The sequence below is a fragment of the Puma concolor genome, chromosome A3 (genome assembly GCF_028749965.1).
Source record: "Puma concolor isolate L17-30 chromosome A3, mPumCon1.1.hap2, whole genome shotgun sequence".
NCBI classification, from domain to species: domain Eukaryota; kingdom Metazoa; phylum Chordata; class Mammalia; order Carnivora; family Felidae; genus Puma; species Puma concolor.
This window is the reverse complement of record NC_141669.1, coordinates 98,226,705-98,250,277: the sequence shown is the minus strand read 5'-3', so window position 1 is coordinate 98,250,277 and position 23,573 is coordinate 98,226,705. Positions and strand designations below refer to the sequence as shown.

General features: G+C 46.2%; 1 protein-coding gene across 5 annotated transcripts in view; it reads left to right on the top strand.

Annotated features, from left to right (window-relative positions):
• The window catches only part of BANF2 (BANF family member 2), a 51,160-nt gene extending 28,806 nt beyond the window's left edge, over nucleotides 1–22,354 (top strand). For 4 of the 5 annotated variants that reach the window (XM_025932514.2, XM_086701624.1, XM_086701625.1 and 1 more), the window contains 2 exons: nucleotides 8,648–8,776; nucleotides 18,080–18,279. In XM_025932514.2, the coding sequence (XP_025788299.1) occupies nucleotides 8,651–8,776; nucleotides 18,080–18,226 (273 nt within the window). In that variant the 5' untranslated portion in view covers nucleotides 8,648–8,650 and the 3' untranslated portion in view covers nucleotides 18,227–18,279. Of the gene's footprint in view, nucleotides 1–8,647; nucleotides 8,777–18,079; nucleotides 18,280–22,149 lie in introns of those variants that run through there. The other variant, XM_086701627.1, reaches the window with a different exon arrangement.
• Nucleotides 22,355–23,573: the final 1,219 nt, after the last annotated feature.

Genomic DNA, 23,573 nt, shown 5'->3' with positions numbered 1-23,573 from the left:
TAGAAAGAAAATGAGGGCATTGAGCAGACGAAGCATATATGGTGACCAGGAGGGGAGAGAGGTTTTATCCATGCTAATTTCTCTATGTGGCCATTTGGTTTAGCTCAAAGCTTCCCAGCAGGCTGAGTAAAAAGAGAAATATGTTTACAAATTCTGTTTCTTCATCAAGGTAGAAATATACCAGATTTGAAAGGTATACTTTTTTCTTCACATTAAAAAAACATTCACCACGGGGGGCATTTTCTAGAACGGAAATGTGGGTAGCAGCATTTTCAACAATGTTACTGCCTATGCAGATTTCTGTCCCATATCCCTTCAATAAAACGTGAAGCTTAGGTAGTACTAACATCTCAGTTCCCAGGGTTCCTGGGTGGCTCAGTCGGTTAAGTGTCCGACTCTTGGTTTTGGCTCAGGTCATGATCTTACAGTCTGTGAGTTTGAGCCCCACTCAGACTCCATGCTGACAGTTCACAGCCTGCTTGGGCTGCCCCTCTCCTGCCGGGTCTCTCTCTCTATCTCTTGAAAATAAATAAATAAACTTAAAAAATTTAAAAAAAAAAACCCTCAGTTCCTTAGAGTAGGCAGTGTCACATATGCCCAAATATAAAGCAAACACATGGGGCACCTGGGTGGCTCAGTTGGCTAAGCGGCTGACTTCGGCTCAGGTCATGATCTGGGAGTTCCAGCCCCGTGTCGGGCTCTGTGCTGACAGCTCAGAGCCTGGAGCCTGTTTCAGATTCTGTGTCTCCCTCTCTCTCTGCCCCTCCCCCGTTCATGCTCTGTCTCTCTCTGTCCCAAAAATAAATAAACGTTAAAAAAAAATTTTTAAATCACATATTATGCAAAGTAATATATTTAGAAATATTACACTTTTCCATTTAGATTTCAAAGAAACTATCATATTCTAACTATATTCATGTATGGTCCACACCTGTGTCTCTATCACTGGGGTCACTCCCTGAGTCATCTTACTTGGGCTCCAGAGAATAATGAACTTCCCTTCCAGCTAATGGTTGTTGAGATGTTCACTTTTTGAATTTGTGTACAATGATGTCCCCACCAGAAATTGTATCCCAAGCTCCCAGTTCCAATTTGTATGACATTAGAGCAGTACCCTCCCCCCCACCACCACTCCATTAATCTGATGGAGCACTTGTGATTGCCTCCTTACAAAGACTTATTGTATAGATTTTTAAAATGATCTTTAAAGGATGCCAAACATTTGCAACTAGGTCATTCCTTTGGGAATCATGATTAAATTCCATTGACCCTTTTACTCCTTATTTAAACAGGTAAGTGACTTTCTGAGCCTTTAAAACCAGACTTGGTTAAAGTCATTTCCTGCCAATGTATCCTCCCCAAACAGTACTTTGTGGTTCAAAATGGTGTCATTGAGAGAACACCTTGTAATATAAGACTTTCATGGGGCAGGACCATGTTAAGCCATCTGCGGTAGTATTGTCATAGGGTGGTCAAGTGATTGATCTGACCATAATGTAGCCCACCCTGAATCCCACCCAGGAGCTGCCCGGGGACTTAGAAGGAGTGCTCCTCTGGGAAACAGAGCCAACCATATTGTGCTAGGTGCAGGATGTTGAGCAGGCCGCTGAAATTCTGGGGCCTTGGTTTTCTTAGGGTGAAATGAGGGTTTTAGGCTGGATCAGACAGAGGTTTGAAGGGGACCTAAGGGGGGGGGCATAGGGATGGCGCCACATATCCAGGGTAGGCTCTAGTGCCCTCCCCTCGTTCAAAAGTCAATAGAGTAATTCTGCTTTGATCTATTTTATATAAAGGGATTCCAGGTAAAATTTCCTTTGAAGTGAAGATCCCTTTTTTTAATTAAAAAAAAAAAAAAAAAAAAGGAGTAGGCCGCTATTGAGGTCTGTCCGCTCTGAAGTTCTCTGACTTCAAAGCCATCAGGGGTCATAGTTAAATCTTCCTATCGATGGCTAATGAGGATTTGATGTGCCTGGGGAAGGGGGACAGACACTGCCTGCTAGTTGGTGAGCATCAGCCATCTGGAAACATGGACATTAGACAACCCACTATAAAGTCCCATTTAGTTGAAATCCCATCATCCTAGAAAACCTGCTCATAACTTTATGAGAAAAAAGCAAATAACAGAGAAACAGTGGTTCTCAAACTTGGCAGTATATTGGACTTACCTGAGAGTTTTTACAAGTTCCAATGTCCGGCCCACGGCCTGTGCTGATTAAGTCCAATGGTAGAGGAGGGACCCAAGCATGGGTTGTGTCTCCCAGCATGAGCCTAATGTGTGGTAAAGTTTAAGAATACACGGCATTGGTACAGTCGCTGTGGAAAACTGTGCAGTGGTCCTCCAAAGATGAAACTTAGAATTAGCATATAATCCAGCGATTCCACTCAATCCAAAAGAATTGAAAGCAGGATCTTGAAGAGATATTTGCCCACCTATGTTGATAGCTGCATTATTCCCAATAGCCAAAGGTAGAAGCAAGCCAAATGTCCACTAATGGGCGAGTGAATAAACAAGATGTGATGTATCCATACAGTGGAATATTATTCATTCTTAAAAAAGATGATTCTGGGGTGCCTGGGTGGCTCAGTCGGTTAAGCGTCCAACTCTTGGTTTCAGCTCAGGTCTTGATCTCAGGGTTCATGAGTTCAAGCCCCATGTCAGGCTCACACTGCTGACAGTGTGGAGCCTACTTGGGATTCTCTCCCTCTTTCCCTGTATGCTCCCCCCCCCACACACACACCCTCTCTCTCTCTCTCTCTCTCTCTCTCTCAAAATAAATAAATGAACTTAAAGAAAAAGACTCTGACCCGTGCATGATACAACATGGTTGAACCTTGAAGACATCATGCTAAGTGAAATAAGCCAGCACAAAAAGACAAATACTGATGATTCTACTTATATGAGCAATCTGGAGTAGTCAATTCTAAATTTGACTTAGTTTTCAGTTTTGCAATGAAAAGACTTCTGGAGGTTGGTTGCACAGCAGTGTGAATATACTCAACACCACCTAACTAGACCCTTAAGAATAGTTAAGACATAAATTTCCTGCTATGTGTATTTTGCCACAATTCAATATAAAATGGTAAAAAGGTGGCGGGGGAATAGCATCATGTAGTTCCCTGCCACTCAAAGTGTGATCTGTGGGCCCCCAGATTGGATATCTTCTTGAGAGCTGGTTAGGAATGCAGCACCTCGGGTCACACCCCAGACCTGTTGCATCAGAACCCCCATTTTTAGACAAGACTTCCCCACCCCTGCCACAGGTGGTCTGTGTGCACATTAAACTTTGAGAAGCGCTACTTGTGATGGCCCGATCCTTTGACCAGTTTGAAAGACGTGGTGGACACGTGCCTTTGCTACCCAGTATCCACCGCCTCTCCCTACTTGTTCCAGAACCTGGCATTCTCTGAGCTGCCTTAGTTATGTTCAGGGGGCTGACCTCATCCACATCTCCACACAGATCACTCCCCTGGCCAGTGACTGGCTTACAGGCAGACATGTTGTCTGGTTCTGGCCAATGAAACTAAGGCAAGTTCTACTGAAGAGGTTCTGGAGACACTTAAGAAGAAATGGTCTGTCCTTCCTTTGGAAGTTTCCATGTCAGGACAGGATCCACACAAATTCTGTATGCACCTTGGGACCTTGGACGCTGCTAGTCTGGTTATTGACACGGCCACTAACAGACAATATCCTGGGGTCCACTTCACCAATGGATTTCTGATTATGTGAGATTAGAGAAGTATTTCTTGGGGCGCCTGGGTGGCTCAGTCGGTTAAGCGTCTGACTTCAGCTCAGGTCACGATCTCGCGGTCCATGAGTTCGAGCCCCACGTCGGGCTCTGGGCTGACGGCTTGGAGCCTGGAGCCTGCTTCCGATTCTGTGTCTCCCTCTCTCTCTGCCCCTCCCCCGTTCATGCTCTGTCTCTCTTTCTGTCTCAAAAATAAATAAACGTTAAAAAAAAGAAAAGTATTTCTTGTTTAAGACCATTTGAGTCAGGGTTTTCTATTACTTTTAGCCAAGGGTTTCTCATCCTTGAAATTATTGACATTTGGGGCTGGATAATTCTTTGTTGTGGGAGGTCTGTTGTGTGCATTACGGGACGTTCGGCGGTGCCCTGACTTCTACACATTAGATGGCAATAGCACTACCCTCTCCCTCAGCTTTGACACCCCAGAGTGTCTCCAGACGGATTGCCAAATGTTTGGGGTTTAGAGGGGGAAACAATTTGCACCCAGTTAAGAACCACTGTCGCAGATAAAAACATCCTAATGAATGTGAGGGCCTTCTATTTAGTGGGTCCTCAGGCGGATCAAAATCGCTGCTGCCTATGCCCCAGAGTGTTTCAAGGATCAAAGTGAGATGAGGTGTGTGAGAAAAGCAAATACACACAAGGTGTTGCTAATCATTACCTGTCTTTGATGCCGCTGCTGCATTGATAGCAATGTTGTAGTTTCCATTTATTCTTTTAATGGGCAGAACTGTTTAACTTACCAGATGGCCAACGTGGATAGTGAATGGAATTTTCCCTGGGCAAACCTGGTGAGCCCCGCCAGAACTCTCTGGGGCTCTTCCTCCTGCTTAGAAACTCTGATCTCCTATAGCCCAGACCTGAGCTGGACCCCTGATCCCGACTCATCATCCAAGGATGGGGGCTGTAGAGCTCACCCTTTAATGCATTTGCACCGATTAAGAGAGATCTTCATATTGAGCTGCTGAAGAGGTCGATGCCCTCCACATAATAGTGTATTCCCAGCTTACACATCTGTGTATTTGAGGCCCACAGCGTCAGGGGCCCCTGGACAACCAGTCTTGGCTCCCGCTATCCTTCCTCGAACCCACCACACATCAAGGCCTCTGTCCTTAGGAGTCCCCTGGCTGTTACAATCAGTGCCTTCATCGTTTCTTAGAGAATTTGTATCTCTAAAGCGTCACAAATGTCTCCTGGAGCAGGAAGGCTTACAAGGGGAGCTGGGCGTTAAATGTGGGGAATTGGGAGCATAAGAACAGGCAAGGGGACCAGTGCTGGAAGTGTTTGCAAACAGTGGATGGATCAGTCACTTAGGTCACTGAGCACTTACTGCATACCAGGCACTAGGGCTGGGACTGGGGTGGGCAGCAAAGGGCATTAGGAGGTAGCCGTGGCCCTCACAATCTACTGAGGACCATGTGGTGGACACTGGTATGTTCTCCTGACCTTGTCCCGTATCGTGGTAGGGGACGACTACCCCCACTAACATGGCAGCTACCGCAATTTTGTGCCCCACCCCCACCCCTGCAGCCTATGTGCTTTGTAGGTCACTGACTTGCCTTCTGAACCAGAGGAAGGACACACATCAGGGCTTGGCATGTGACGGTTTGGACTGGAGAAGGCATCCATTGGCAGCTTCGAGGGAAAAACAGTTTTCCTTTGGGGGAGGGGGTCGCATCTTGCAAAAGGGACACCAGGCCCGGCTACAGCCTGATTATTTCCAAAAAGGAGTCAAGCTGAGGACTGAGCCAACATATAAAGGAAAGCTGAGCCAAGAGATTTGCAGGGAACTCAAGCTGAAAGCTTGTGATCCACCTCTGGGCTTTTAGGTGGCATATGTTAATAAAACCTTCTTACTGTGCAAGCCAGTTTGAATTGGATTTTTCTGTTACTTGAATTATGAACTGTCCAAACTGACCCAGAGTTTGGTACCAAGAAAGGGATACTACAATAACCAAACCTCAAAAGTGGCTCAGCCAAGAAGACATATTCGCACAGAGAGCAGCAGGGTGTCTCTACCCAGAACTAGAAAGACAGTGATCGCGGTTTAGCAAAATGGCTGCTTATTCCTGTTTTACCCTGTGATAGAGACCCTATGTGTAGGGAGATGTGACATTTGGAGATCTGGAGGGAAATACTCAGGATGTTGGCTACCTCTGGCAGTCTTTGTTAAGGTCCTAGAAGACTCCAATTTAGAAGGAGGGGTGCCCATTTGAAAATGGGGAGGGATAAAAACCCAGCTTTGCTGAGAGAGGGTCTTTCTGCCAGTGGCCTGCAATCCAAAGTTACTGGACTTCTATAAGCAAGCTCCACTGGGTCGGCAAAGCTAAAGTATCGAGCTAAAGTTAGAACACGGGCAGCAAGTAGGGTGACTTAACAAAAGATTGGGGCCCTGGAAAAGCAGTGCCCCCAGTTCTCAGGTCTCTATGGAGCATCTGATCTTAGATACATCTAGCTTGATGACAGGGACAACTCACTGTGAACATGCAGCTAGGATATATCTGGGGGGCAGGAGCAGACTTGGGGTACCTTCACATCAGAGGTAAAGGAAGATGCCACGAATCTGAGGAGCAGGGCAGTGGGCAAGACACAGAGCCCAGTTGCCAGTTCAAGGATTCTGACCTGAAACAAAATCCAGCTTGAACTACTGGCCCATGGACTTGAATAGAAGAAACCCAGTAAATTCTTTAGGGTACTGACTTGCCAAAGCAAGTGGCCAACTAATGCCTGAAATTGCCCATTCCTCGGGGCAATCCCCGAACCTGTACCCACAAGAAGTGTGTTGTTAAAGCAGTGATACTCCTCCAAAGACATCAACCCTATGCCCACTCAGATTTTAGCAAGGCAGATACACCTGAACCCAGAACTGGGGGCAACTATCTCTGCCAACTGAGGAACTTGCTTTACCATCATGGCAAGGAATTCCCCCAATATTTCCTCAATATTGTATATACTATAGGGCAATGACATCTGAATGTGTTTCCCATTGTCCCCTTCTTCAAATGGAGAATTGCCCTTCTGGAAAATTTTATTGCAGATACACTGGGTTTTTTTTTTCCCCCTAGCACTGACTATGTTGATGGTAGTGAAGTTCAGAATTTAATTTATAGGTTACCATCCCATGAGTTGTTACTTCCAGACATGATGGAGATTATGATGCATCTTCCAGAAAATACAAACTTGAATCTGAATCCAGTAACTAGATGAGTCATAGGGCTTCACCCTTTGAGGGAGGAGGTGAGTCTACATTTGCCCAGTGTGGGTATTTCTGATGACAGTGTAAGGGCATGAGAATGTACCGATGTTGGGGCGCCAAAGGGGTGGACTATAGTGGGATATTATGGTTACTATTTAACACTCATCCCCCCCACCCTGGGTAATAATCCTAATTTATCCTAATAAATAATAAATAAATAAATAAATTATCCTAATAATCCTAATATATACTATTACCCTCTCTGGGTAATAATCTTAATTTTGCTCAGGTAAACTTTGCTTGATCTCACAGCTTGTATGGTTCAGAGAAAGCTAACTCCACTCCAAATCTAGGACTAGGGCATATGGCCAACACTAAGCTCACACTGGTGGCCCTGTGTAGACCTTCAAGACTGGATGGGCTCTGCTTGGAACTCCTCAGAGATACGTTCTCTCTGTTTCCTTTTTCTTCCGGGGTGGAGTGTTGAGGAATGTGAATCCTAAAGCAGCCATTTCACTGCTATGAGGGGAACCAATCAAGACTGAAACCAAAACAGGGAGAAAAAGTTGAAAGAATCAGAGAAAATGGAGCTGTGGCCCCAATTAAACCATCCCTGTCCTTATCCTTGGGCTTTTGAGTTCTATAATATTTTCTTTAATATTTGATCCAGCTTAAGAGATTTCTGTTACTTGCCACCAAACAACCAACTATTACAGAGTGTGATAAAAGTGTTGGTGGTGGAGAAGGTAGGTTAATTAGCTAAGAGAAGCAATGTTTTTTTTTTTCTTTAAGACAACTTTATTGAGATATCCTGGACTTATAGAAACTGTTTATATTAAGGTGTACAGGGGCATCTGGGTGTCTCAGTCTGTTAAGAGTCTGACTCTTGATCTCGGTTCAGGTCATGATCTCATGGTTCATGAGATTGAGCCCCACGTCAGGCTCTGTGCTAACAGCATGGAGCCTAGTTGAGATTCTTTCTCTCCCTCCCTCTCTGCCTCTCCCCTGCTTGCCACCCCCACTCTGCAAAATAAATAAACATTAAAAAAAAACACTCCAGGAAAAAGTTTTTTTAAAAGGTGTATAATTTGATCAATGTATATACATGGTGCAAAGATCACCACGATCAAGCTAAACAACTTTTCCATCAGTTCCATATAGGTATCCTTCTCTGTGTGTGTGTGTATGGTGAGATTTAACTTAAGATCTATCCTCTTAGAAATTTGCAAGTATATAATACATTATCGGTAACCATTATTACCATGCTGTATATTAGCTGCCCACAATTTATTCATCCCACATAACTAAACATTTGCATCTATGACCCACATATCCCCATTGCCCCAACTGCAACCCTAGTCTCAAAAAGCAATGTTCCTTTAAGCACTTAGGGAGGGAAGAGGAGGAGAGGAGAACCTGTTGCAGTTCTTAGCATTAAACACAATCTTTTGGTGGAATTTGCTGAACTCATCCACAGCCATCATAACACATCTCTCATTCCATCCAGGTGGCAATGGATGTGTTGAGGCCTTCAGTGCAGGGCACTGCCCCTGCTATCTGAAAGTCCCCAATAACTATTGGGTGCTGGAAGGAAGCCTGCCATCATCTGTTGTCCCCATCCCTCGGCAGGGCAGTCCCCCATTGTCCCCTCTCGCTGTGAGCAGCTGGCCACCTTCTAACTGTGTTCCTCCCACTGCGGTTACAGAAGATGAATCACATGTCTCCCAGGCTGAGAGCCTTCCTCTCTGAACCCATCGGAGAAAAGGATGTTGCCTGGGTGGACGGGATCAGCCAAGAGCTTGCAATCAATTTGGTCACCAAAGGTTTCAACAAGGTAATTCATTGTTTTTCCTATTTCCCCAACTTCTCTCCCCAATGTCTCTTCCCCTAGTCCTGCCAGATGGCAGCTGCCGCTCTGTGTCCCTGCAAGGCGCCATCAGAGAGGAAAGCTGCCACTTGGCAGGGTGCCACAGTCTTCAGTGCTGCTGACCCCTCATGCTTGGGCAGCCTCGAGGGCCAGCAGATGATGGGCAAATTGAATGGCTTTGGCTCAGAGCAGCTGGGCCAGGCATGATTCACTGGGTGTTCCAACACCCAGAGGTCAACAGAAGTGAGCCGGCAGCCCGAGCCTGGGGCTGAGCTGTCAGGACGGATGATTTGGACACACTTCCATCTCCATGAAGAGACTCGCGGGGTCTCACTTGCCCCACCAGGGCACCACCCTGACAGCGGCAGGTGGAGTAACAGCAGACTGGGGGCTACACCAGAGTAAGATACGAGCTTCCAAGATGTCGCTCACAACCCACGAATGGCCTCAAGGGTATCCAGTGGAATCTGAACATTCTTTTTCTATGTAATGATTTGGTTTTACGGTGCTGGTAAAGCTGCTTGGAACTTTAGGGGAGAATAGGAGAAAATCCCAAGAGAACCCAAAGAAAGTGAGCACAGGCAGAGGCAAATGGGAATTCACGCAGAACATTGCACACTCAGTGGAGAGATTTCACACACAGTTATTGCTGTTCGTTTCCTTCAGTTTTTTCTAATGTTTATTTATTTTTGAGAGAGACTGAGAGAGACAAGAGTGTGAGCGTGGAGGGGCAGAGAGAGAGGGAGACACAGAATCCCGAGCAGGCTCCAGGCTCTGAGCTGTCAGCACAGAGCCTGACATGGGGCTCAAACTCACAGACCACAAGATCATGACCTGAGCCAAAATCAGACACTTAACCAACTGAGCCACCCGGGAGCCCCCATTCCCTTAGTTTTTAATGTCAGTCTGCACCACTATGCAGGAAGATGTTACAGAAACACCCAAAGAGGCTGGGAACTGTGGCGTGCACAACTGATAATCAGCGTGGTGTGCCTTCAGTGGGCAATGCACGGCTGCTCCCAGGGGGCATCTGAACTACTGGGCCTGTGGTTTTCTGGTTAACACCTTGCCTGCACCAGCTGCTAAATATTCTGAATATCTACCAATCTAACATCCAACAGGTGATATTGTTAGGAAGCTGGAGATCCGGGACTGAGGTAGATTTGATTCTTTCCTCCAGGATAAAAGATGGGACCAAGCAGGTAGTGAAGTAAGCAAGCCTGCTAGGGAGACAGTTTCCATGGAAAATTCCTCTTTAAAAGAAATGATTGTCGCTTTTTCTTTTCTATTGTGGTGTGCCTGCATTGATAGGAAGGGTTCAGCTCAGTGAATTTTTACATATATATATGCTCATGCCCCCCCCCGCCCCAGATCCAGTGATTGGACACCTCCGGAATGCCATATGATTCCCTTGTGTCTCTCCCTGGCCTGTGTCATCCCCTCACTCTCAGAGGTAACCATTATTCCGGCTTCTAACACCTTCGATTTAATGTTTTTTGCTGTTGTTCGGACATACTCGGCATTTAAAAAAATATTTTTATTTACATATAGCAAATGTCACCTTTTTTAGTACACAGTTCCGCAAGGTTTGACAAATGCATGCAGTCATGAAGCCACTACCGCAATCGAGACCTAGGACAATCCCATCACTCCCAAATGTCCCCCTGTGCTTTCATATCCCCCACCCTCAGCCCCTAGCAACCACTGATTTGTTTCCTATCCCTCTAGTTTTACCTTTTCCAGCCTGTGTTTCCAGCCTAACTGACCAGTTGGCATATTTAAGATAAACGAACGAATCGGGGCACCTGGGTGTCTCAATCAGTTAAGCGTCTGACTCCGGCTCAGGTCGTGATCTCACGGTTTGTGAGTTTGAGCCCCTCCCCAACTCACGCTCTCTCTCTCTCTCTCTCTCTCTCTCTCAAAAATGAATAAATGTTTAAAAAAAATTTAGGGGCGCCTGGGTGGCGCAGTCGGTTAAGCGTCCGACTTCAGCCAGGTCACGATCTCGCGGTCCGTGAGTTTGAGCCCCGCGTCGGGCTCTGGGCTGATGGCTCAGAGCCTGGAGCCTGTTTCTGATTCTGTGTCTCCCTCTCTCTCTGCCCCTCCCCCGTTCATGCTCTGTCTCTCTCTGTCCCAAAAATAAATAAAAACGTTGAAAAAAAAAATAAAAACGGGGCGCCTGGGTGGCGCAGTCGGTTAAGCGTCCGACTTCAGCCAGGTCGCGATCTCGCGGTCCGTGAGTTCGAGCCCCGCGTCGGGCTCTGGGCTGATGGCTCAGAGCCTGGAGCCTGTTTCCGATTCTGTGTCTCCCTCTCTCTCTGCCCCTCGCCCGTTCATGCTCTGTCTCTCTCTGTCCCAAAAATAAATAAACGTTGAAAAAAAAAAATTTAAAAAAAAAAAAAAATAAAAAAAAAAATAAAAAAAATTTAAACATTAAAAAAAAAGATAAGGGAATGAATGTATAATGGGAAATTTTCAGGCATCCTGGAACCTGTTACACAGATGAAGGGCTGTAGGGAAGAAGGAACTGTTTGGCTGTGTATGACCAGGCCCCTCTTGTGTTCACAACCTCCTGGTGAGCACGGAGATCAGCATGCTACTTCCAGGCCCTACTCATTCCCAGGGTCGCTGATTCCAAGCACTGACGCAGGGGATTTCGCCTTTCTCCTTTGCTTTGAGCCCCTCACTCACCCGCAAATGGGAGGAGGGCCTCTATGTCCACTTTACAGAGGAGAAGACAGAGGCTCCAGGGAGTTAATGCCTTGATCAGGGGCCCAAATGAGGGGGAGAAAGGCCATGGATTGTATCGTCACAAACCACGCAGGAGGATCAGGGTCCAAGTGGCTACTGCAGCATGAAGGGGGCTTCCACTGGGATTTGGTGACGAGACACCAGGGCTGGAGCCTGGCTGGGTGTGCAAAAGGATCCACGAGACACTTTGTAGGTGAATAAGTGCTTTTGGGTAAGGACCGGTCGGTGGTTAGGGCCAGCAGTAAGAGCGTGGTCCAGGGAAGGGGCCTCAGAGTTAGCAGATAAAAATGCAGGCTCCTATAGATTCTTAAAGCTTTTCTTTTTAGGGCACTTCTGGATTCACGCAAAGTTGAGCAGAAGATGCAGAGATTTCCCACGTACCCCCTGCCCCCACACGTGTATAGCCTCTCTCATTCCACACCGCCACCAGAGCGGTGCGTTTGTAACCATTGCAGAAATGACACTGGCACGTCATAATCACCCAGGCTCCACAGTTTACATTAGGGTTCACTTGCAGAGTTTCTCTGGGTTTGGACACATGCGTAATGACACATATATCCATCTATATAGTAACGTGCAGAGATGTGACTTCCTCTGAGCTCCTGGCTTTTTATACCCTGCCTGCAGGAGACCTTAGGGAGAGACACCTTTCTGGGCCTCACGCTAACGTTGGTCTTTGCTGGCCTCTGCTGGGGGGGGGGGGGGGGGCTGTCCCCTCCCTCAGCTACGGCATGACTTTTAACTAAAACTATTGATTCCTCTATGGATTCATCCAAATCTTTTCAGGACCTCGACAGTCAAAAATTTGGCTGCACCCTTCCTGGGTTATTTTGTGCCTGCCCTTTCCCGAGCCAGTCAGCTTTGGCAGATCTAGATCTCTGAGAATCTAGACCTCTGCTGTCTGATACCGCTGGCCGCTGGCCATTTGTACCTTTTGAGCACCTGTCTGAATAAAGATGTGCTCTGCATGTAAAATACACGAGGTTGATTTTAAAGATTTAAGATTTTAAAGTACCCCCCAAATGTAAAGGATCTCATCAATAATTTTTTATTGATTGCATGTTGAAAGGATAATATTTTCGAAATAGAAAATAAAGCATATTATCAGAACTCATTTCACCTGTTTAGTCCCCCCCTTTTCCTGTGGCTACTAGAAAATTAAAAATTATATATGTGGCTGGCTCACATTAAATTTCTACTGGATAAGGGCACCTGGGTGGCTCAGCTGGTTGAGCGTCCGACTCTTGACTTCGGCTCAGGTCATGATCTCACGGTTCATGGGTTCGAGCCCCCCATGGGGCTCTCCACTGATGGTGCAAAGCCTGCTCTCTCTTCTCCTCCCCCACTCTCTCTCACTTTCTGTCTCTCAAAATAAATAAATACACGTTAAAAAAATAAATTTCTACTGGATAGTGCTGGTCTAGATTTAACAGTGAAAGGGCTGCAAAGGACAAAGGAATGACCAGGAAGGAGAAATACGTTGTGCATAAGGCGCTGAAGGCTTTCCATAGCCCAGCTCTAGCTCTGTCTTATATTCCCCACCCTCATCCACACCATACCCAAGCCAGACTGTCCATGAATCACAAACACATACAGGACCACCCGCCTTGCAGGCTTTTCTTGAAATGGACATTCACCTGCTTCAGGACCCCATTCACAACTGACCTTCTCTGGGAAGAAAGGCTTCCTTCTGCCCACCCACCCCAGCCTAACGAGCTTGTGTGTCTGAACACTGAGTGTTCAATAGGACCCCTTGCTGTGACATTTGTACTGTTGACTATTTTTTGCACACATGGCCTGAGAACCCACACTCATTATGCTAGAGAGGCACAGCTTGCCTTTGGGGCTCTCCCACGTCTCCTCTATGTTCTATGATCATAGTTATATGATCTTTGTACTCCTCCTCTTCCTATGAAAGCCCTGCCCAGGGGCAAGTGAATTTCCAGGCACTCAGTAAATCCAGGGACTTTGAGCAGTGCCCTGTGGGGCAGGTGCATTACTGTGGGGATAACCCTGAAGTCATCCAACAGAGAGGAAGGACATTTCCATCCCAGAGACTCTAGTTTGGTTCAATGCTCTTTGAAGACACTATAAAGTCATATCCTTGAGACTAAATCTTCCTCCTGAAAGATACTTGGAAGGTCAGGAAGGGGTATATGTTCTGGGTGCCTGCTGCCTAAGGCTCTCCTAATAGCAGAACTATGTGTGATGTTTGCTACATGTCAGCCACTGACTGGCCTCAGTGTGTGACATATATCTCATTTAATCATCAAAAAATCCTATAAGGTATACGATTTCACCTCCATTTTACCGATTGGGAAACGGAGGCACACAATAGCCATGTGACTGCTCCAAAGTCACTCAGGATGAGAAAGATGAAATTTGAATCTGGGCAGACAGTCCCAGGGTTGGGGGGCTGGTAATTCAGAGGACCCCACTACCAGACATCTGGGCCCTACAAGAAGTCGGTCACACAAGTTTGGGGTTACCCCGCATAGAGTTGCCAGAAAAAATGCAGGGACCCATTCAGTTAAATCTGAATGTCAGTTAAACAAATACTTTTTTAGTATAAGTATATCCCTAAAGGGCACCTGGGTGGCTTAGTCGGTTAAGGGTCTGACTCTTAATTTTGGCTCGGGCCATGATCTCATGGTTTCTTGAGTCTGAGCCCCGTGTCAGGCTCTCTGTTGGCAGCATGGAGCCTGCTTGGGATTCTCTCTCTCTCTCTCTCTCTCTCTCTCTCTCTCTCTCTCTCTCCCTCTCTACCCCTCCCCCACACATGCTGTCTCTGTCTCTCCCAAAATAAGTAAATAAACTTAAAAAAGAAAAGAAAAAAGGATATCCCAGGGAGACATGGAGAAGAAAGAAGAAGGGGCAAGCCCTGCATTGGATCGAGCATTTGCACTAGAGGCAAGGAGTTTTAAGCCAGATATGACCGAGAGGTACTGGATTTTCAAGATTGTCAATGGCTACCAGTGACCATGAAGGCTGAAGAGGCGGTGAGAGGAAAAGAGAGTTGTTGATCACACAACAAAGTCTTGTGGCCACGTAAGAGCATTCGGTGTAGGCTCCAAGCAGTGGCAGCTCCCAGCAGAGGCGTCAGACGAGCCTGAGAATCAGAGAGTGCAAGATGGCGGACCTCTGTTGTCCACGTAAAACTAACGGGCGCCAACTTTGTTCAAATTTTTAAAAAGTTAAAAAAGAAAAGAAAGAAAGAAAGAAAAGGCCAGATGTTACCGTGAAGACGAAAAGTTTTCATTGGCATTGACCAGGACCAGCCACCTAGTGCAAAATGAAGATATGAGGCCCCTCGTTCACATATACTGAGGACTTCAAGATGCAACAGCAGAACACTAAACCAAGGGGGGCTCTGTCCGGGGTGGTGGGGGCACGCTGCCTGCTCGGTGTTGCTGTGTGTCTGTATCTCCCTCCCCGCAGCCAGAAATTCGTGAGCTTTGGTCCGAGAGAGAGGCGAGAGATTTTCTTCTCCTTGGTGAAGGCCTCGCTTTCTGGAACCAGCAGAGAAACCGAGCAGGCTTTGGGCAGGGCCGTGATGGGGGCCCACGACTCCGGCTTCCCTTGGGAGCAGGTGACGTGGGCTGACTTTCCCTCCCCACCACTGGAAGGTGGCAGGGTGAGAGGACAAGAGACAGGTTGCAACTTGGCTCCGGAGGCCACAAGAAGAGGCCCTTCTTCCTACGGCATTCCTGGACAATTTGCCTCTGGTCCTGCGTGCTACACATTCCCTGGCTTCCTGGCTGCTGAGGCTGGTGGGGATGTGGAGGCTCCAATCACCACCGGCTGATGACCAGCAGCGAGGCCTCTGAAACGGCAGAGCCTGCCACAGGTGCCCAGCCAGATTCTGTCAGTCGAGATGTGCAAGAATGGGGCTCGGGAAAACAGGAGTCAACTTCTCAGATTCTTGGTGATTCCATCTGGAGATTGAAACTGGGTTAAAACGTGCCAGGGGTCTGGAGCCCATTGAAGGTACCCAAGTGCCACTTGCTATTACCATCATTATTATTTATCATCACTAATCCTCCCTCTCCTTGGACAGAGCCAAGGCTCTCCTTGATTCTGTTATTCACTTCTGTGCCTCCCACATCCACTGAAGCTACTGGCTCAATGAACATTCAATAAATGTTCTTTTTTTTTTTTAGAGTTGAATTAAAAAACATCTCCATAAAATCATCAGCAAAAGTACAAGGATACCGATAAAGTAAAATGAGATCGTTCTAAGCATCTATACGGCTTTTCTAAAAAGATGATGAAGGTAGCAGGTTAACATGACCATGACATCCTGGCTGTTTTTTCAATCTTTTCAACAACTGGACCATGACTCAAAAGAAGAGACCCCAAGCTCCAAGGCTTGGGCACATTTTACAGCTGGGACTCAGCTACTATTTAATTTCTTAAAAAAAAAAAAAAATGCTCCCTTTGGTTAGGGTGAAGTTTGCTTTGTTTTATGTAACTGAAAGCAAACAGACACCAGCTGGTTTTCCTGGAGAGGACCCAGGACGGCAAGCGTGGACGCTGGTTCCCATTCACTCCAGGCTGGAGGGCCCCCAAACCAGCCTCGAGAGGCAGGCGTTTATGTGACCTTCAATCTCCAGGCTTCACCATTTAGTGACTCAGTCAATCCTGGCCATGCAGTCTCAGGCACCACTTTCTCCATGGAGAGCTTGCTCCTTGTCAATAATCATGTGATAAAATTGTAAGAGAGAAGTGGAAGGCTGTGGGGCAGTAGTTAGAGAATGAGAGAATGCCATAGAGCTGTCTGTCCCGGTGTACTTAATGTTAATTACATGTGTTTTTCATGCACACAGACTCTTCAGAAGGGAAAGGTGGGCAAGGTTTATGGAGTTTTATATATTCCGTGCTCCCCCCACAGGGCCACATATTCCAGGACAAGCAAGGCATTAGCATTTTCCTAATGTTTTCGCTCTAGATCCACTTAATTCCATTTGCAAGGTGGGGGGGGGCATGTTGTGTGCCTTCAGGTGATGTAGAAACTGAGGCTGGGTTCTTGGGGTCTTCACTACGGGTTAAGTGAGTTGCCCAAGGTCACAGAGCTGGTTTGCAAGAACAAATTGGTACTAAGATGCCCCTCATCTGCCAACGCCACGGGCAGTGATTCTTGATCCAGGGAGATTTTGTCCCCAAAGGAACACGTGGCAATGTGTGGAGATGGTTACGATTGTCACAGTCTGGAGGGATGGGAGAGCGCTACTGGCATCTGGTGGGTAGAGGCCAGAGCCGCTGCTAAACTTCCTGCAATGCTCAAGACGGTCTCCGCTCCACCACGACAGCACAGAATTACCCACAATGTCAAGTGAAGAGAGTTAGAAACTCTGCAAGGTCAATAGAGAAAGAGGAGCCTCTCTGACTCCTCTTTACGTGTGCACATGCGTGTGCATGTGTGTGTGTTTGTGTGTGGGGGTGTGTTAAAAAGAAGTACTAGGGGTGCCTGGCTGGCACCAGTTGGTAGAGCCAGTGACTCTTGATCGTGGGGTTGTAAGTTTGAGCCCCACGTTGCATGTAGAGATTACTTAATATCTTTAAAGAGAGAGAGAGAGAGAGAGAGAGAGAAATACTAGATCAGAGACCAGAAGGGAGCATTAGAAGTATGCTAAGCTCTTGCTACTCAAAATGTTGTCCCTGGACCAGCTCAGCTGGGAGCATGTTAGAAATGCAGACTCTTGGGGGACCTGGGTGGCTCAGTTGGTTAAGCGTCTGACTTCGGCCCAGGTCACGATCTCAGTTTGTGGGTTCGAGCCCTGCGTTGGGCTCTGTGCTGACAGCTTGGAGCCTGGAGCCTGCTTCGGATTCTGTGTCTCCCTCTCTCTCTGCCCCTCCCCAGCTCAAGCTCGCACTCTGTCTCTGTCAAAAATAAATAAACTGGGGCGCCTGGGTGGCGCAGTCGGTTGAGCGTCCGACTTCAGCCAGGTCACGATCTCGCGGTCCGTGAGTTCGAGCCCCGTGTCAGGCTCTGGGCTGATGGCTCGGAGCCTGGAGCCTGTTTCCGATTCTGTGTCTCCCTCTCTCTCTGCCCCTCCCCCGTTCATGCTCTGTCTCTCTCTGTCCCAAAAATAAATAAACGTTGAAAAAAAAAATTAAAATAAATAAATAAATAAATAAACTTAAAAAAAAGAAATGCAGACTCTCAGACCCCACTCCAGACTTAATTGAGTCAGAACCTCCCTTTTAACAACGTCCCAGGTGATTTATGGGCTCATTAAAGTTGAGAAAGGAAAGTTCTGGTTCACCCCAGGCTAGACAGCCCTCAATCCCATCCCAAGAGATGTGCATTTATCTTGGCCTCACACCTCCCCAGGGGCCAGTCCCAGAATCCCCATCACCCCGGTCAGGGGTTCAGGGCCTGCCGTCATTCTCCCCCACATCTGACCTGTGCCCCTTCCTTTGATTTTCACGCAATTCCTAGTGTTGGAGAAGAGCACATCTGGGCCGGCTTATTATAACCTTTCCCATTTTTCTCCATGCCTCCCCCGCTCCCCACAGGCCTACATCCTGTTGGGACAGTTCCTTCTGATGCACAAGAATGAAGCCGAGTTTCAGAAGTGGCTCATTTGCTGTTGCGGCGCCACCGAGTATGAGGCCCAGGAGAGTTCTAACTGTCTGAAGGAGTGGTGTTCCTGCTTCCTGTGAACACACGTCCCCTTGCTCTGATGCCTGGGTAAACGACATGTTCTGTACTGATACCCAGGCTTGGGGTCATTATTTTTTGTTCTTTTTTGTTAGTTTTTACTTTAGAGAGAGAGCGCAAGTAGGGGACAGGGGCAGAGGGAGAGAGAGAATCCTAAGCAGGCTCCCTGTTCAACGCAGAGCCTGATGCGGGGCTCGATCCCACAACCCTGGGATCATGACCTGAGCCAAAATTGAGAGTTGATGCTCAACCAGCTGAGCCACCCAGGCGCCCTACTTTTGTTTTTAACTTTAAGGATACACAGTCATTATACCAAGTAGTACAAGAATATATAAAAGAGAACAAACGAAAGACAAGTGATCCTCAAATTGACCACCTAAAAACAATTGTCATTCACCTTACATGAATATCATGCCAAATATTTCAGCATATGAATTATTTTAGAATAGGTTGCTTTAAGTTTGAAGCCAGTGTATTGATTATCTATTGCTACATAGCAGAGGAACCCAAAGCATAGCAGCTTAAAACAAGCCATTTTATCTCACGCAGTTGTTTGGCTGGGTGTTTCTGTCTCTGGGTCTTCCATGAGGGTGAAAACCGTCAGCTGGGCTGCAGGCATCTGAGGGCTTGACTGGGGCTGGAGAATCCACTTCTAAGATGTTGTACTCATGTGGCTGTCAACTGGAGTCCTCAGTTGCTCTTTAAATAGGCTTCTCTATGGGGCTACTCATGGAGTGGCATCTAACTTCCTCCAAAGCAGCTGACCCAAGAGGGAGTAAGAGGGCAAGCAGGAAGTGCAATGCCTTTTATGACCTTGTCTCTGATTCACACTATGTCACTTCTGTCTTTTTCTATTTTTAGAAGCAAGTCATTAAGTCCTCAAGAGAAGAGAATTAAACTTTCTTGAAACAGCAACTAATATGGAGACATGTTTTTAAGAGCATTGTAGTCCGATTTCTGAGTTATAATTTATATTCAGGAAAACTTGCCCTTTTTAGGTGTGTAGTTCTGTGACTTTTGACAAATGCGTTGTCCCCAAACCACTACCAGAATCAAGATGGAGGGCACTTTCATCACCCCAAAGAGTTCCCTGGTACCTCCCCATAGTCATCCCTGTGGCCCTCCCCACCCCCTGCCAACAAATGATCTGGTTTTTGTCCTCATAGTTTTGACATTTCCAGAAAGCCAAATAAATGTAATCACATAATATGTACCTTTTGTGTGACTGGCTTCTTTCACTTGGAATAATTCAGTTGAGATGAGTCCATTAAACAGGCCTTTTAAATTCAAGAAAATGTCGGCAGGTGGTATTGGAGCCTGGCCCCATATGCTGTTGGCATTCTCTGTTCTAGTACAGTCCAGTAACTTACTTCAGTAAGCACCTGAGTACCCTTTGCCAGAGGGTATCTCTAGCTGCAGGAGTAGGGTCTACCCATGCACAGGGCAGGGAGGGAGTGCCAGGGAGTTAACACCCACTCATGGGTGGAAGTGGCAGTTAAATGCCTCAGCTTCCTTGCCCTTTGGATGGGACAGCTCTGAGGTGGTATCCCCCAGCTCCCCAGTGGGACTCAGCCAGTTGCTCACAGAGGCCCCCCGCCCTTTAACACCTCTGGCATTTGCTTTCTTTTCTTCCCTATATTGTTTTCCCACTCTACTGCCGGGGTTTCTTGGGATCACCCCTCATGAAATATTTAAATTTTAGTATCAGTCTTCTTCTGGAAGAACCCAACTTAAGACAAAAGTGCTAGAATTTAATTTTATTTGGACAGAAGAAAAAAATGGAACTGAAAGAATTCTTGAACCGCACTGCATTTTTTTCTTCATTACTAGACATCATCATTTCTACATCAATTTCTTCTGAGCATAAAGAATAATATGGGGGAAACAGTAACAGGGAGGTTAGTATCATTAAGTTTATTTTAAACTTTAATTTTCTATGTTAGATGGTGTGAATTCCCATTAAAAAAAGTAATAAAAGTAAAAAGAAATTAGCACTCTTATTTCTTCCCTCTCATTTTTAAAAATAGGTTTTAGTATTATTTTTAACTTGTCAAGGTCTATAGAATTTACATTCTTCCCATAAGCATAATCCCTGCAGTTGCTTAGTCTTAGTTGTATATTTAAGAGGTTATAAATCCTTGTTGGTATAATTATTTTAAGAATTATAACTTTTGGAGCACCTGGTTGGCTCAGTCAGTTAAGCATCCAACCCTTGACCTTGGCTCAGGTCATGATATCACAGTTTGTAAGATTGATGACCGCATCATGTTCTGTGCTGACAGCCTGCTTGGGGTTCTCTCTCTCCCTCTCTCTCTGTCCCTCCTCTGCTTGCTCTCTCTTGCTCTCTCTCTCTTTCAAAATAAAAATTAAAAAAAAAACTTTAAAAATCATAACTTTGTCACTCCTGAATTCTTTGTTCTGAAACATCTCTCTGTTGGTTGAGTTGGATGATTATATTAGTCAGAAGAGGTTAGATTATGCTGCTGTAACAAACAATCCCCCAAAGCTCAGTGATTTAGTCAACAAATCTTGATTATTCTTTTAGGCTTCATATCCAGTATATGCCATCACAAGGGCTCTGTCTGTTATAATCACTGTGAGAGTTAGGTAGATGGAGATTCTCTTTCAATACATGCTTCTATGAGTATCACAGCATCAGGAAGGTATCATGGTGGATTACACACTATTTCATATCCTCTACTCAGTGTGATCTATTCCACTTATGTTCACATTTCATTGGTCAAAACAAATCACATGGTCATACCTAACTCCAAAGGGTCATAGACTCTTCTGAACTCAGGAGCAGATTTGGTGACAGCACTAATCAAGACCACAGTCATCAGTTGGGTTCAATATTTTTTCGTGGGTGCCTCACAGATGTTACATTTCCTAAGTTCATAATATGATTGGGATATTTCCACTGAGGTCTGTTTAGCTCTTTCTAGCTCTGCTTCTCTAGCTGTCCCCAAGAAGAGGTCAAGAAGAATTCCAGGTGAGCCAGCTGGCTGGCCCAAAGACTTAACTCCATCTTGGAGTGCATGGGTGGTTCAGTTGGTTAAGTACCCAAGTCTTGATTTCAGCTCAGATCATGATCTTGGTTTGTGAGATCGAGTCCTGCACCAGGCTCTGCGCTGACATCATAGAGTCTGCTTGGGATTGTCTCTCTCCCTCTCTCTCTGCCCCTCCTCCCTCTCTCAAAAATAAATAAATAAATAAATAAACATTTAAATAAATATATAAATATCTTCTTCTTCTAAGACCTCAGGTTCTGACTATCCAGAGCCCTTCCCTTGCTCCCTCCTGCACAGCCCACCTTTGGGGTAATTCTCTACTAAAATAGTCATGGGATTTAGAAGTCACTCATTTTCTAAGACAAGAGCTGGGTGGCTCTAGGGAAAGGAAAATGGGAAGTAGTCTTGTCCTTCATTCTATTTTCACACACTTCCCATATTGCTGAAATTTGTCCCTTTAATCAGGTTGATGTCTGGTATCATGTAGGAGGATTAGGGAGCTGAGAAACCTGAGGAGATGGTCTTCCAAGACTAAGCAGCCTCTACAAAGGGACCCTAGCACAGATATTGAAATTCAGAGTAGTTGTTCTTTGTGTAATGTAACTGGAGGGACACCGAGGATGAACCCTGCTCCCCACAATTTTCTCTACAGCCATTCATTCCCTTGTGTTGATTTTAGTCTTTCTCACAGATAAAATTATTGCCTTCAATTCTTCACTTCTCTCTGCAATTTTCCACCTTTGTCAGATGATTTTACAGTCCCTCCCACTAGAGGCAAAGTAACTCCCAGACGCTCAGACTTGGCCATGTGACTTACTCTGGCCAATGGTATGAGTCTGGAATGACAGCATGCCAGTTCTGAGATTCACTGTGCATTTCCACGTGCTCTCGCATGCCTCTGTCAACACCAAGAGAAGAGCTATCTCCTTGGATAACTGCTGCCTGCATCCTAGAATGAACCCCAGTGAAGCTGATCTGAGCCCAACTTGCAGCAAGGACCTGAGGCCAGCCAGACCTGCAGCTTGATGCAAAGCTGCCCATCAGAACCCACCCTGGATCAGCCAACCCTCAGCCAACTCAAATGTGTGAGCAAAAATAAAGGATTGCTGTTCAAAGCCACTAATATTTGAGAAAGTTTGCTATGCAGAAGTATCTAACTGATACATTCCTTCCAGTCTAATGTGTCCTTACCCTGCCAAAGGGTGCTTTAGATAGAGTCCAGGGTGGGCAAAAGAATATTGCCTCTGAAGGCAGCCAGACATGGGTGCGAATTCCAGCTCTGCCAATCAGCACCTTATCCTGGGTGAGCTACTTAACCTCTCTGAGCCTTGGTTTCTTCATCTGTAAAATAAGGGCAGGAAGGCAATTACCTTGCTTCAAAGGCTGGATTAATTGAAATAGTGTAGGTTAGGTACATGGTTCCTAAGAGAAGCTCTGGCTCTGTTCTTAGGGTTCTCCTCTGAGCCTGATGTTCTGAGTGCTTGGTCATTATGATACTTGGGACAGAATTCATAGCTATGAGGTGGGAGGGAGCCCAGCTACCAGCTTATCTAATTCTGTTCCAGTAGACAAGTACAGGACACTGTATACCATACACTCTTTAGGGACCACACACTCTTTAATGAGTGGGTAAGAAAGGACAAATCAGATTACTTCAGATTTTGACTGCAATCTTATAGGGTCACATCAGCCCACTGATCCCCAAAGGCATGTTCAAGGACACTCAAGAGAGGTGAGCATGCATGTATGTCCTCAGCCACGTCAAAGGCTCATCTTCTACTTGGCAGGACAGTTGTTCCAAAGATTTGGGAGAAGATTGGTACCTAAGAACATTTACCAATTATGATGGATTTGACCAGCATCTTAAACAGAAGCCAAACCACCTGCAAGGAAGGGGGGTCAGATATTGACTCTTGTCCCCAAATCTGTAGTCTGAGGGTATCTGTGAATCAATAAATGATTTCAGTTAGTATTTGCAGAGCGTCTAAGGCTCTGAGCATGGTTAGGTGCTGAGGAAAGGCCAAGGGAATAAGCACAAGTTTCTCTGGCTTCAAGTAGCTTACAGCTTAACAAGAGATGATTAAGAGAAGGGGGGGAAAACAGCTAAGGTGTCAGGAGGTATATCTTAGCTTGCGCCATCCAGGAAGTATCCCCTGATACAAGGGTCCCAGGGAAAGTAGTGTGTTCACGAATGTTCCCAGGAAATGTCAGTAGGGCAGTGGGCAGTGGGCAGTGTGGCAGGAAGGGGAAAGCAGCCAGGAAATGTGTTCCATCTCTAGCACTGTGGACAATGGGACCTCAGTCCTGCCCGGGAGCCAGCATAGGACATACATTCAAG